General features: G+C 36.7%; 1 protein-coding gene across 1 annotated transcript in view; it reads left to right on the top strand.

Annotated features, from left to right (window-relative positions):
* Positions 1-15,472, top strand: part of Lrp1b (LDL receptor related protein 1B) — a 2,037,254-nt gene that overhangs the window by 1,357,720 nt on the left and 664,062 nt on the right. The window contains exons 24-25 of the mRNA XM_060390094.1: positions 8,662-8,859; positions 10,272-10,476. Coding sequence (XP_060246077.1) covers positions 8,662-8,859; positions 10,272-10,476 — 403 coding nt within the window. The remainder of the gene's footprint in view (positions 1-8,661; positions 8,860-10,271; positions 10,477-15,472) is intronic.

Below are 15,472 nucleotides of genomic sequence, written 5' to 3'. Positions count from 1 at the left end.
AGGTACAGACTCAGTGTTCAAATATGAAAGAATATGAAAATGTATACTTTGGTTTTAGAGCTCTGAAAAACTTTTAGTCAAGCAAGATCCTGTAAATATTTATCAATGGGGCTTTCTCTGCTCAAAGAAGCTGTAATAAATACAAGAACTTAAAGAATCTTTGAACTTTTTTATTAAACTATTTCTAAGGCAATAAAGTATTCACTAAATTTAAAGCCTTTTGTGTATGCCTCATGCCTTCTCCACACAGCTGGCATTTGTGCTCTCAGAAAAGATGTAATAGTATTTGTGTTTCTTTAATTTTATAAATTATATAAAATAAATCATATGAAATGAGCTTTTACTCTCTAAGAGGATTTATTTTTTGTGCTATTTTTACTGTTCTGCTTATTTCTTCTACCTGATGTACAACACCCTACTGTCAGCTTTTTCGTATCCAGGGGCTTTGAGGTTGCCTGCAGTGGTGGCCTTTGTCAAATTTATGACACATGTACATGTAAGTATGCACAGTTGAGCTACCATGTTCAAATGTATATGCCTCTTCAACTGGGCAAGTTATTTCATCATTATCAAATATTTCCAAGCAATGAGGATATACAGCCCACACCATGCTGGACAGCTTACGGGAGTTACCATCTCAAGCCATTTCTCCACTACTGAGACCAGCCTGCATGAAACAAGGAGTTCTTCTAGGCCTCCCACTAGCTTGGCAGTTCTGTCATGTTGCTTATATTGGCCCATTCTCAGTTAATTCCTGTACATAATGGGGACAGTAAATTTATTTTGGCTTGCTTCCGTTTCCCTCTGTAAAGACTTGCCCCTGTGTTCTTTCAGCAGGGCCAAAAACTATTTCCAGTTTGGGGCTGCCTAATCCGGTAATCTTTGTTTGCTCAAACAAACATGTTGAAATTAAAAATAAAAAAAAAAAGAAGAAGCTTTATGGAGGATGTTGATGTTAGCATTCGTATATTTAAGAATAATTCTGTTATATGAGAAACAATCTGTTTTATGTAAATTTTTTACTTCAAAATTGTTTTAAAAATATGACTGGGAAGACTTGGCTGGCATGTGCAAAGCTCTGAGATGGTAACACACACACACGCTACAAAAACCAGTAAAAGCAGGTGAAAAAACAGCTACTAAAGAAATTAATGTCTTCCTCCTGTTATTTTAATTGATATAAAGCTTTATTAGTCCTTTAAGTTTCTCCTGTTATCTCATTATAGATCAGTGTAGCATGTGTGGACTGCTACAGTTCTACACACTGTTTAGGGTAGCTCATTCTTTCTTTTGTATCTTAATTATTTTCAATATTATTTATTTATTTGCTTGCTTGCTTATTTATTCAAGTAGACATGATAGAGAAATCACTTTTCCTCTTTCACCATGTGGGTCCAGGGGACTGAACACAGGTTGTCAGCTTGTCTACAAGTTTCTCTATATAGTAAGCTAGCTTACTAAACCGTAATTCATTCACCCTTCCTCCTTTTCTTCCTCCTTCCTTCCCTTCTTCTCTTTCTTCCTTCCTGCCTTTCTTTTTTTTATTCTGCTTTTCTTTCTCTCCACCCCTTCTTTCATTCCTTTCTTCTTTATTTCACTTTGGATTGGAGGGTCGAGTATTAGAACTAAATTGAGCTTTGATTTTTGCAAATTTTTTTTTTTTATTTTAAAGTTTTAAATCAAATACATAACGCCTTTACTTAGAGAATAACCCATCCTGCTGACTTGGTTTTTAAATTTTTAGATTTATATTCATTCTGTTTTCCATTCTTGTTTTTGTTATCATGCCTTCCATGAACGCGACCATTTAGGTATGTGTGTTTGTGCTTATGTGTTCATGTAAAAATACATTTGTATACAAGTCAGCTTGGCCATTGGTTTGTTTATAGTTTTCAGTCTTTCAACAAATGACTTTGGATTTTTTTTTTTTTTTGGATAATCATTTTTGTTCTGTTTTATAAATGTTATTGTCATGCTTATTATTTTTCTTTATTATTTGACTTTATTCAAGTTAAATATTGCTTTGTTTTAAAGGGTAGGTTATGTGAGTTTCTTCCAGAAAGATGTGAAAACATACAGAGACGTTGCTAGTGACAGATCAAGGAAACGATAGTACGATAGTACTCATGTCTACCTTGAAGAACATTGATGACTGAAAGGCAGCTGCCTCATCAAAAAGCCCACATCACCGTGATGATGACTCAGGAAACCTCTGTCCTTGGTGTTCCTTGCTCAGCATGTAGGCAGCTCCGACATAGATTACTACCTCTCCCAGTTATTTCTTACTGCTTAATTTCATTGCCCTTCTGAGATTGATGAGTCTTCCTTCCTCCAGAAAGGAATTTAGTTCTGAGGAAGTATCTACACAGTAGATGAGTTCCCTGCACTGGACACAAGGGCACTTAGAAGAAATAGTATTAGTTGGCAGTCTGTGTTTTCTTTCACCTTTATAAAAGTTCTCAGAACTTGTTAAATCCTCACAGAAAATCTGCAAGCTTTAATAATATTAACATTTTTAAACATTTTTAGTAACAAGTAATTTGGGACATAATTTATAAACCATGAAACTCACCATTTCAAAGTATGCATTTACATGTAACCATAACTACATTCTAAGCTGAGAGTATTTTAATATTCTCAAAATATTAATTCAGGCTCTTAAGAGTCATTCCTATTAATATATCCACTTCATCCTCTGACAACTATTAGTATATTTTGTGCCTCTATTGCTCCGGACATTTTCTGGAAATAGAATTAAACATTATTTGTGCTTTGATGACAGGCTTGTTCCACTGGGCATACAACAGTGCTTGCTTTGTTTATTGATGAGTAATGTCTATTATCTGGTTGTATAATACATCATTGCATAGTTATTCACCACTTGATGGGCAAGTTGATTATTCCCATTTGGGAAGTTCTTATGAATAACACTGATATGAATATTCATATAAATGCTTTGAGTTGACATGAATTTATAATTGTCTTCAGTGTAAAAGTAGGTTTAGAATTGCTAGTTCCTATGGTAACTAAATATGGAAATATTTAGAAATTTGAAAAATAATCAAAAGCATCACAAAAAAATGGCTGCATTCTTTGCACATTTCACCATCTGAATGTGAGGGTTTTAGTGTATACAGTTTTACCATCTGTCTTAGTGACTGTAATCACCTGGAGGGTGGTAGGAGAAAGGTTCCTGTTGTCTTTTGCATTTGTGTTTACCTGTGGACAGATGTGGAGGGGAATATATTCAGATGATCATGACCACTCACTCACCGTCCAGACAAAATTACCTAATCATGTCTTTTAAATAGGAACATTCATATGTCATCATTTCTTTATCTATTTGGATATGAGTCTCCCACCAGATATATGTTTGGGAAACATTCTCCTGGTGTCTGTGCTATCTTCTCATCTTCTTGATGTGTTGCTTTGAAATATACTTTTGTGGCCTGGTAAGGCTGCTCCCCCCTCAGGGAGAGGTGATCAATGAGCAGGCCAATCAGTTCATGTCAGAGACAGGCCCTGTTCCCATTACTAGGGAACCCACTTGGACACTGAACTGCCATGGGCTACATCTGTGCAGGAGTTCTAGGTTATCTCCATGCATGCTACTTGGGTGGACTATCAGTCTCAGGGAAGACCCATGTGCCCAGATTTTTTGAATTTTTTGCTCTCCTTGTGAAGCTCCTGTTCACTCCAGGTCTTACTAACTCCCACTTCTTTCATAAGATTCCCTTCAATCTCCTCAAAGCTTAGCCATAAGTCTCAGCATCTGCTTTGATAGTCTGCAGGACAGAGCCTTTCAGAGGTCCTCTGTGGCAGGCTCCTAACTTGTTTCCTGTTTTCTCCTTCTGATGGCCATCCTCTTTGCCTTTCTGGATGGGGATTGGGATTTTAGCCAGAGTTCTCCCTCTTGATTAGTTTCTTTAGGTGTGCAGATTTTAGTAGGTTTATCCTATATTATATGTCTATATGAGTAACTACATACCGTGTGTGTTTTTCTGCTTCTGTGATAGCTCACTCAGGATGATCTTTTCTAGTTCCCAACATTTTCCTGCAAATTTCATGATTTCCTTGTTTTTTATTGTTGAGTAGTATTCCATTGTGTAGATGTACCATACTTCCTGTATCCATTCCTCAGTTGAGGGGCATCTTGGCTGTTTCCAGCTTCTGGCTATTAAAAATAAAGCTGCCAGGCCACAGAGGAAGACAATGCAGCCACTCCTGATGAGACCTAACAGAATAGGATCAGAAGGAAAGAAAAGAAGACCTCTCCTACCAGTGGACTTTGGGGAGGGGCATGCGTGGAGAAGAAGAAGGAAAGGAGGGATTGGGAGGGGAGAAGGGAGGCAGCTACAGGAGGATACAAAGTAAATAAAGTGTAATTAATAAAAAAAATTAAAAAAAGAAATACACTTTTATTTTTTTACACTTTTAAAACTCAAGTAAAATAAATTTTATTTGTTCATTTTTAATAAACTTTCTATTTTCTAATTGAAGGTAACTAAAGTATAGTTGCATGTATTTTTTTCATTTGTATGGTTTTACATCTTACATCTAGCTCTATGAAATAACTTGAACTATATTTATATGAGATAGATAGAAAGAAAGAAAGATAGATAGATAGATAGATAGATAGATAGATAGATAGAACAACAGTAATATTGTATATGTGGAAACACAGTTTTCCATTACCATCCTTTTAAAAGATGTGGGTTTTTTTTTCTTACAGTGAAAGACTCTCTGGGAATTGGGCTTTTGTCTTTCTCTAAGTTCATATGCTCCCATTGATGGTTTCTGCTTGTTTATCAAGGATGTCATGGAGCTAAGGAGGCATGGCATGGATATATATTAAAATACATTTTTCTGTTTTTGTTTTTCTTTTTTTGTTCATTCTGTTTTGTTTCTGTGTATAGCCTTGGATGTCCTGAACTAGCTTTGTAGTCTAGGCTAGCCTTGAACTCACAGACATAAGCCTGCTTCTGCCTCCCTGAGTGCTGGGATTACAGGAATGTACACCATGCCAGGCTTCTTTTTCTGTTCTTAACAGGCCAGCCTGTCTGGGTGAATAAATGAGCTCCGGTTTGAGTAACAAGCCTTCTCCCAATTATTAAGAGAGGAAGTGATCAAACACTTGATATTGAGTTCTCGTCTCCACATTCATGTATAAATGTGCATGTACGTCTGTACAGCAGTATACACACATATGTAAACATACATGATACACAAAAAACACATAAGCACACATAAGAATCAATAAAGAAAGATAATAAGAAAGATGATGACCTGTCTTGGTAAGAGTGGGGTGTTGAAGTCTCCCACTATTAATGTGTGAGGTTCCATGTGTAAATTAAACTTTTGTAATGTTTCTTGAATGAATGTGGGTGCCCTTGCATTTGGGGCATAGATGTTCAGAATTAAGACATCATCTCTGTGGATTTTGTTTTGTATTAAAAGTTCCATTTCTTTGGAAAACCCCTTTTCAGCCCTTCACTCTGAGGTAATTATCTTTCTTGCTGAGGTGTGTTTTCTTTTATGCAGCAAAATTATGGATTGTGCTGTCACATCAATTTTGTTAGTCTCTTTATTGGAGAATTGAGTCCATTGATGTTGAGACATGTTAGTGACCAGTGATTATTAATTCCTGTTTTATTGTTGTTGGTAGTGTGTTTGTTTGTTTTTTTTTTTCTGTAGGACTGGATTTGTGAATATATATTGTTTAAATTTGGTTTTGTCTTTTAATATTTTGCTTTCTCTGTCTACGTAATGAAAACTTTTGCTGGGTACATTATTCTGGGCTGATATCTGCGGTCTCTTAGAGTCTGCAGAACATTCTCCCAGGCCCGTCTGGCTTTTAGAGTCTTTGTTGAGAATTCAGGTATAATTCTGATAGGTCTACCTTTATATGGTACTTGGCTTTTTTTCTCATATAGCTTTTAATATTCTCTCTTTTTCTGTACATGCAGTGTTTTGATTTTTATGTGGATGGAGAAATTTTTTTTTTCGGAGTCAAACTATTTGGTGTTCTGTAAGCTCCTGTGTGTTTATCAGCATCTCTTTCTTTAGGTTGGTGAAATTTTTTTCTATGAAAGTTGAACTCCCAAAGATCTGCCTGTCTCTGCATCCCAAAGTGCTGGGATTACAGGCATGTGCCACCATTCATGGACTGATTGTTTTTGAAACAGGGTTTCTCTACATAGCCTTGGCTGTCCTAGACTAACTTTGTAGATCAGTGAGTCTAGGACAGCCAAGGCTACACAGTGAAAACCTTGTATTGAAAACAAACAAACAAAGACAATATAATTACAATAAGAAAACAAAATAAGCTGTTATTGTGATTTGTTTTCCATTATATAAGACTTATGTGACTTGCAGTTTTTAATACATTTCGGGTTTTTTTGCATATTTAATGTTTTAACCATGTTTTGCTGTGGGGAGTTTCTTTTCCGATCTTTTTTTTATTTTATTAATTACACTTTATTCATTTTGTATCCCCCCATAAGTCCCTCCCTCCTCCCCTCCTGATCCCACACTCCCTCCCCTTTCTGCATGCATGCCACTCCCCAAGTCCACTGATAGGGGAGGTTCTCCTCTCCTTTCTGATCTTAGTCTATCAGTTCACATCAAAAGTGGCTGCATTGTCCTCTACTGTGGCCTGGTAAGGCTGCTCCCCCCTCAGGGGGAGGTGAACAAGGAGCAGGCCAATCAGATTATGTCAGAGGCAGTCCCTCTTCCCATTACTATGTAACCCACTTGGACACTGAACTGCCATGGGCTACATCTGTGCAGGGGTTCTAGGTTATCTCCATGAATAGTCCTTGGTTGGAGTATGAGTCTCTGAGAAGTTCCCTGTGTTCAAATTTTCTTGTTCTGTTGCTCTACTCGTGGAGACCCTGTCCTCTCTTTTCTGATCTTCTTTATGTGGTGTTTTGTGTGATTCTTGTATCTATGTTTATGGCTTTCCTTCATTTGGGAAAGTTTATTTCTATGATACTGCTGAAGATCTGATCTATAACATTTATCAGGGATTCTCTCATCTATTTATTCAATTCAAAGTTTTGGCTTTTTCATGGTATTGCTCAATTTTTTTGTTCCTTTCTTAAAAAAAATAAAAAGGTTATTTTCTTTACTTATTTCATTTAGATCCTGAACTTTGTATCTGAGCCGTGATATTCTACCTTCTGCTTGATTCATTCTACTTATAAGACTTTCACTTGAGTTTTCTAGTTGAGTCAATAGCTTTTTCAATTCCATTTTCATTTCAGCTTTAATTCTCTTCAATGTTTTTATACCTTCGTTAAATTCCGTTTTCAAATCCTGGATTTTCTTCATCATTTCCACCAGTATTATGTTTTCTTGGGCATTATTTAGGCATTATTGGATTGTCAGCCAACCTATCAAGAAAATAGAAAGTTCAGTATCATAGGTCTGAGAACTCTTCTTGTATTTTTTCATCTGAATATTTTCATCAAGTGTATGCAAATAAAAGAATCAAAAACACTAGAACCTTTTACAACTTAATATAAATCTAAAGTTTTCAGGTTTCTTCTAAGCTCAAGGAAAAAATGAAATTGCTTGTTTGGTGTCAGAACTGCAAAGTCAATATATATGTTTTATTAATTCTTTACAGATATTTTGAACATGCACCCCCAATTCCTCCCCTTACTATCCTCTCCACCTCCCATCCTGTCTCACCTAGGTTGAGATTTCTTCTTCCTTCCTTCCTCCCTTCCTCCCTCCTTCTCTCTCTCTCTCCTTCCCTTTCTCTATTTCTCTCTCTCCTTCCTCCTTCCTTCCTTCTTTCTTTGCTTATCAGGTTCTGTTTGTATTGTCCAGATGGTCTTGGGAGTGGAACCTCTCTATCTACAAGTGTCTATATCCTTAAAGATAACTGACTTTTCTTTAACCCAGCTAGTTGGAGAGTTTCACGCCTACTTTTCTGTCTCTACACTGGAATTTTTATGGCTGGAGCTTGTTGAAACTCTAACTTATGTGATAGAATAACTCACTCAGAATCATTTTATTATGTCCACTCAGAACAATAATATAATCAGGTACATACCCTTGGGCTTATGGCCTATAAGCATGTGAGGCACGTGTTGTTGTAATTGCTGTGGGTTCATATGTCCTAGTGCCTTGTTGTGTCTTGTTCTTGTAAACACTTTTGCCTTGATTTTATCAATCACAGCTGACTCATATAGTCTTTCTGAACCCTCTTCTGCAATGATCCCTGAACCTTGTGGGGGAGGGATGCGATATATCCATTTCATTTATGGCTGAGCACTACTATATAACCTTTTATTCTCTACTCACTGACCAACTTTTTTGTGGGAATCTCTGTGCATTTACTACAAGTGGAGGCTTCTATGGTGGAGGTTGAGATTATCTCTGTTCTACGTGATAGCAATAAGTCATTTAGAGTCATTTTGAGATGTCCACTCAACAGAATAATATTATCAGGTACTTACCTTGGACGTATGGGCTATCTGGTTATGAGTTCAAGGCATTTTTAACAATGATTGATATGGTTTCGCTCTAATAGAGTGAGCCTCAGATCCAACCAGAGAGTTAATACATTGAGTTTTAGTTAGAGCCTTTCATTTAACTTATGCAGAGTAAAAAAATATCTTCTTAATTCTACTAAAATACATTTAATTGTAGATTCCTTTGAAGCATTCATCATCTTTTCCATACGACATGAAATCCGAAGGATTGATCTGCATAAAGGAGACTACAGCCTACTTGTTCCTGGACTGAGAAACACCATAGCACTTGATTTTCACTTCAATCAAAGTTTACTTTATTGGACGGATGTTGTGGAGGACAGAATATACAGGGGCAAACTTTCAGAGAGTGGAGGTATGTGTATTCCAGTTGTACTGAGTGATGAAGTTAGTTTTGAACAACAATATATAGTATCAGAAAAGATTTTGATTAAATTTCATTGTGAGTTCTCTCTGTATGTGTAAAAACAGAAGACTACATACATAGATGAAGATTATAGGGGAGAAAAGTGCTCAGGACCAGGCTACTAATCTATTGTTTTATGTTGAATTTTTCAGAACCTTGTGGAGGAGAAAATTTGTAGGAAAAGAAAAGATTGATTTCTATATACTAGTAATTTGATCTTGGAGTTAATGTTGCTATTTTTATTTGATTAACAGATATAAACATAATTTAACAAAACAATTTTTTCAAATATATGAACTGTATTTTGTCATAATTAAACTTATTCCATTTATTTAATGAACAACATGTATTGTTTTAGATAATGCTGTGTAATGCTTCTCTTATAAATGTTGCATTTTTGTGGCTTTGCACTTTTTACTGCTATCAAACTAATTTATTTTGAAATCGCCATTGCAATTTCAAAATTAGTATTGTTAAACACAATATACTTAAAGTATAAAAATGTCTCCTATGTCTTATGTTCATGTACTAAATAAAAAATGTGACCAGAGAACAGGTCTGTTAACTATTTAAAGTTTATAATGGAAACTGCTGACAGTGTCATGAAGTATAGCATTAGAGGACTATAAACCTGATTGGGATATTTGTCTGTCTATTTGCTTGCTTGCTTGCGTGATTGCTTGTTTTTAGTTTTGAAAAACAAACAAACAAACAAACAAACAAAAACTTCCGCAGTAGACAAATAAGAAATTTGGCAGGTATTACCAACTACTGATTTTTATGCAGCCCATTCTAACAACTTACCCACTTAACTGTGTCTTTCTGACCTGCTACACATCCGTGGCCCAGGGAAGAGAATGAGTGTGACTTAGGGTTTATATCTGGTGAGGTTATATCTGAAAATGGTGAGGTTATCTATGATGTTTAACCAAAGACAGAAAGTAGGAGTGGTTATTATACAGAAGGCATACTGATCCCAGTATACTTTTTCTCTTTACATCTCCACTTGAAGGCCAGACTTTTAATCAAATTGTCCCATTTTCCTCACCATAATTTGTTGTTTTAATAAGTTTTGTGTTCTGCCAGGAGAGCAGGAGAGCCCCAAACAAGAAGTAGCTGCTTTGTAACCTCATACTGTTATCACCTCAGTGTTTTGCAAAGTCTGGAAGGGTTTGTGAGCATGAAAACTTCTGGTAAGGAAGATCAGGTTCTACATATATTGGAATCAGTTTTCTCTATAAAGCTTCATTTTTCTCCTAGGACCTTCAAAACTGATGCGTTTGGGTTGTGACTATAAGTGCACTTATTCTCTGTACCTTTTCTGAATAGTGGTACAGGCCAGCTTCCTTTTCTTTCCACAGGTGTCAGTGCCATAGAAGTGGTTGTGGAACATGGCTTGGCAACTCCAGAAGGCCTGACAGTTGACTGGATCGCAGGTAACATATACTGGATAGACAGCAATCTGGACCAAATTGAAGTGTCTAAACTTGATGGTTCTCTGCGAGCTACACTGATAGCAGGAGCCATGGAGCATCCCAGGGCCATTGCACTGGACCCAAGATATGGGTAAGAAGCTTACCTTTTACAGTTTCTCCTTCTCCTAGCAATGCTCCTTCAATTTACTACTCTAATTGAAGAGATAAAATGCTTATTTTACACATTCTTATATTTATGTCTCTGTACCTGTGTATGCCAGCAGAGTAGCATAGCAGCAATTGCGAGCATATTAGCAAAGGTTTGGTTACAGAGTTCCTTACTCAGATATTTTCTGAATCAGAATATATCTTCCTATTAAAGATGGGCAGGAAGTACTATTGGAAGGAATTGCAGCTCTTTTCCAAAGCAGTTATTTAATGAATTTCTCTTCGCTCTGCCCCAGAGATGCTGTAATTTTTTCTAATGGCTGCAAAGCCCAGGGGCAGTCTTTGTTCTGAATAGTCACAGATGTTAACCACCTCTCCCTTTATTTATTTTGTGTGTTCTTAGAGTCAATTGAAAAGAAAATTGAAATAGGCTTAAAGGAATCTAGCAGTGACATGCTGAGTACTGGGAAGTTTTGAGAGAAAAAAAAAAAAAAAAAAGACCTGATTCCGGAAAACAATGTTAAATGTTGAGTGACTTGGGCTGATGACTGGCTTGTCCCTTGTATGTTCATTTTTTAAGCAACGGAAGAAAAACACCAGACTTAGACTCTATGATTTCTAATTCCTGCCCAGTCACTTGCTTTCTGGAAAAGCCAAAAGTGTGGCCTCTTCAGCTTTATCTTTTTAATACCAGGGATTATGTGTGGGAAGGAAATGTTCATCCAACATGAGGGAACACTTCTGAATTCTGTGTATTATTTATTTGGTAAGGAGCTTGTAGATTGTAGGTTTTGTCTAGTCCGCAAACTATTTTTAAAGGACTATTTTTGTCTTTATGTCTTAAATTCAGTGTTCAGGAACCATGAGTCAGAGCTTTGTGAGTCTACAGGAAGCTTAATGGGTTGCAGAGGAAAAGAGCTGCCCCACCAACCCATGATTTTGTTGAGCTTCCTATCCATCTTTGGCTGCTGTTGTGTTCTGTCGCCAGGACTTAAACACCAGCAAATTGGGAGATCTTTTCCCTTTCCCCACCTTAGACACTACATTTAAAGGGTGAACAGATTACCTGCAGAAGAAAAATGGTGGGCTCTAGAAAAGATCATCCTGAGTGAGGTATCCCAGAAGCTAAAAGATACACACGATATATACACACTTATAAGTGGATATTAGACGTATAATATAGGATAAATGTACTAAAATCTGTACACCTAAAGAAGCTAAGCAAGAAGGAGGACCCTGGGTAAAGTGATCAATTCTCACTCAGAAAGTCAAATGGGATGGTCAGAAAGATAAAATGGGAAACAGGACAGGAGCCTACCACAGAGGGCCTCTAAAAGACTCTATCCAGCAGGGTAACAAAGCAGATGCTGAGACTCATAACCAAACTTTGGGCAGAGTGCAGGGAGTCTTATGAGTGAAGGGGGAGATAGTAAGACTTGGAAGGGACAGGAGCTTCACAAGGAGAGCAACAGAACCAAAAACTCTGGGCCTGGGGGTCTTTTCTGAGACTAATACTCCAAAGACTAATATCTCCATTCATGGAGATAGCCTAGAACCCTTACACAGATGTAGCCCATGGCAGCTCAGTATCCAAATGGATACACTAGTAATGGGAACATGGACTGTCTTTGACACGAACTCAGTGACTGGCTTTTTTATCACCTCCCCCCTGAGTGGGGAGCAAACTTACAAGGCCACAGAGGAAGACAATGCAGCTAGTCCTGATGAGACCTGATACGCTAGGATCAGATGGAAGGGGAGGAGAACTTCTCCTATCAGTGGACTTGGAGAGGGCCATGGGAGGAGATGAGAGAAGGAGGGTGGGATTGGGAGGAAATGAGAGAAGGGACTACAGCTGAGATACAAAGTGAATAAACTATAATTAATATAAAAAATAAAAAAGAAGAGATACTTAATTAGAATACCAGCAAGAGGGTTTGTCTTCTCTGGGGTTTAAGATAGGTTTGAATCATCACAAATGCTTCATATATTGGGAAATTTCACTTGAAAGTATGGATTTATGGCTCTTTTTCAAACTTGGAAGAAATGGGGTCAAGGAAAACTGAAAGGTTCCTCCCGCCTTAGATGTATTCTCTAGTCTATAATCTACCCTGCATACTTTCTTCCTCAGCTACTGTGATAGCTCCTTACCTGAAAAGATCTGTGCACTTACATGTGAAAGGCTCTTATTTTTCAACAATTTGTTCCCCAAGTACAAGCAGATTTGTGACCTTATCACTGTGCCACACACCAAGTTTCCAGTTCAGGGTTTCCAGTGTGACCCCTCTTGATAGGAATTTCCCACCTATCACTCCTGGCTGAGATGTTCAAACAACAAATCACCACAAGAAATTTTCTGCATAACAAAATGTGTCTTGTTGAATCAATATACGTTTGTGGTGTGCATTCCATCATGGGGAAGAGAATGTGACCACTTCTCAAGGCACAGATTGTAAGAAAGGGGCAAATACAAACAGTTTGGAGACAGTATGTAAAAGTTAGTCAAGAGAGAGTTCATGTCCTAAACACTGTATTTACAGGAAGGCTGGGAAGCTTATTTGTATCCATTGTTTTTTTCTTGTTTTGTTTTGCTTTTATTTGTGTTTGGCATAATATCCAACTTGAAAAGTTGTGTTTTGAAACCCGAAACAAAAAGGGCACACAAACTACTTGAAAATGCTAAATGATATTTTAGTGGTGAAAGGGTTCCTGGGAGAGTCTAAAGCTAACAGAGAAGTCTAGCCCATATGTAACAGAACCTGTAAAACTTCCCAAAGAGGTCCATGTGTCCCGGGACCTTAAAAGTTCTCCAAGAGAACATGTTCTCTACCACTAAGCTTAGGTAGGACGTTGAATGTTAATTAACGTAATCATAGCATTGATGAGTTAATTAAAATTAAAAGAAATAAAGCAGGGTAAGAAAGAACATGCCTCAAACTGTTTCTGGCATAAATGATGGAAGAACAAAGGACACTAGCATTTCCTACTCCTGTAGGAGCTAATTGAAAGATTTGAGAGTATTTTCATTTAAAGTTATTAAATGGCATAGTGGAATAGTTACAAAGCGAATTCATGTGACCACCTTCAAGCACAGCAATTAATTCCATGTTCATTTTAATACAGGTGTTTAAATAGTGCCAGCTTTATTGGTTATTTTAGGGAAAGCTTCTGAGATTGTTTTAAATATTAGAATTTTGTATTATAGACTGAAAACATAAGAATAAATACATGTGTGGCATATACAAGACAAACACATACACACACACCAACTCATACACACAGCATATAAAGCACAAGCACACTTCTATTGTTACATGCGCACATACAGTATACACAACAAAAATACACACAAATATACATTCATACTTATGCACTGGACATAAAACACAAAGTTATTCTCATATGCACAGCATTTACTACAAACATACACACACAGACACATAGATACTCATACACAAACACACACTTACACATACAGCACATACAAAGGGACATGCACACTCATGAGCTCATACACAAGCCAGATGCAAAGTCAAACTAACCAGGAAAACCAACAATGTAAAACAAAATTACTTAAACTTATTTTTTTACTTAAACTTATTTTGTCATTGTATTGCTATATAAACAAGACACTGTCATTTATTTCTCCAAACTTTCATGAAATATGAGAAAATTTTGAGCCTGTATTGATGAGAACTCCAAAAGAACTTAAACTTATTTTGACACTTTTCATTTTATGAAAATTTCTCTGGATTAGTTGAGAAGTATGACTTGAATATATGATTTTGTATTCACCATTGCATTAAAAGCTTTCTCATGTCAAGAAAATTTACATCAAAGACTAAAGTCCACTACAACTCTCAGAATTTAGGAAGGTGCCCATTGCTTCTTAAATAAATGTTTACCTGTGTTCTGGCTTTGTTTATATACTGCCTTCAGGGACTCAACTTCACAGAAAAGGAAAATTAATGAACAATGCTATAACTTTTGTTTCCAATAACAAATGAAAGGAAAGGCTTGTCACTAGTCACTTTGTTTCTCGGTGTGTCAAAGAAAACAAAAAGCAAAGGAATGTCATAAAATCAGCCCTAGGAAACAGGCTTATCTCATGGAACTTCCTCAAGCCAGGAAGACTTTGTGTAACACCTTTTACAGATGAATAATAATAATAGGAGTGCTTTCACAACCTCTGTTTCCCTAGCACTGGCCTTCCTTGTATACCATAAAACAAGTCTGATCTCATACCACATTGCTGGTGTTCAGGATTCCACTCAGTCTGTTAAGTGACAGCAATTCTAAGATGGTCGTGTGGCTCTTAAGGAAGAGATTTTTCTTTCATTTCATTTTCATTTGAACTTATTGCTGAAGGAAGATGTGAGCATATGAAGCACCAAGCTTCTTCCTGGAAAATGACCAGCAGTTTTGAATGTTCTTGAACTTCACCACCCTCAGGCTAGGTTCCCAGGGCCAGCTTGCTTCCTTCTCCATTGTTCGCATTTACTTTTCAGGAGTCCCAGGAATTGATCTCTACTGTGAGGACCACATTGACCAAAGCAGAACTAGGCATTGTGAAAATTAATGAAGCAATTATTTCAAATTGTCCAGGAATACTCTAAATTACTCTAATTTCTATTCATTGTTAGCTTTAAAAGACAAAGATAACCTCTTTTTGGCAACTCTCTTTTTCTTTCACCTTTTCAACTTGACCTGGCAGATTAACCTATAATAGTTTAGCTTGTTCATGGTCTATTACCCACCTTAATCTGAAAACAGACTAACCCATGAATGTGGAAACTGCAGAAATGTCGCCCATAGTTTTCCTTTAAAAAGCAATTGTGACTGAAACATGCTAACTCATTTTTACCATTTAAAAAGGAATTTTAAAAAATAATGTTGTTATAACACTAGCTTATAAAGCTCACAAAAGATTGCTGAGAATTTTATAAAACAATGATCCATGAAATCAACTGTGAATGTCA

Source organism: Meriones unguiculatus, chromosome 8 (assembly GCF_030254825.1).
Source record: "Meriones unguiculatus strain TT.TT164.6M chromosome 8, Bangor_MerUng_6.1, whole genome shotgun sequence".
In the NCBI taxonomy this organism is placed as follows: Eukaryota; Metazoa; Chordata; class Mammalia; order Rodentia; family Muridae; genus Meriones; species Meriones unguiculatus.
This window is presented reverse-complemented; position numbering and strand designations above follow the sequence as displayed.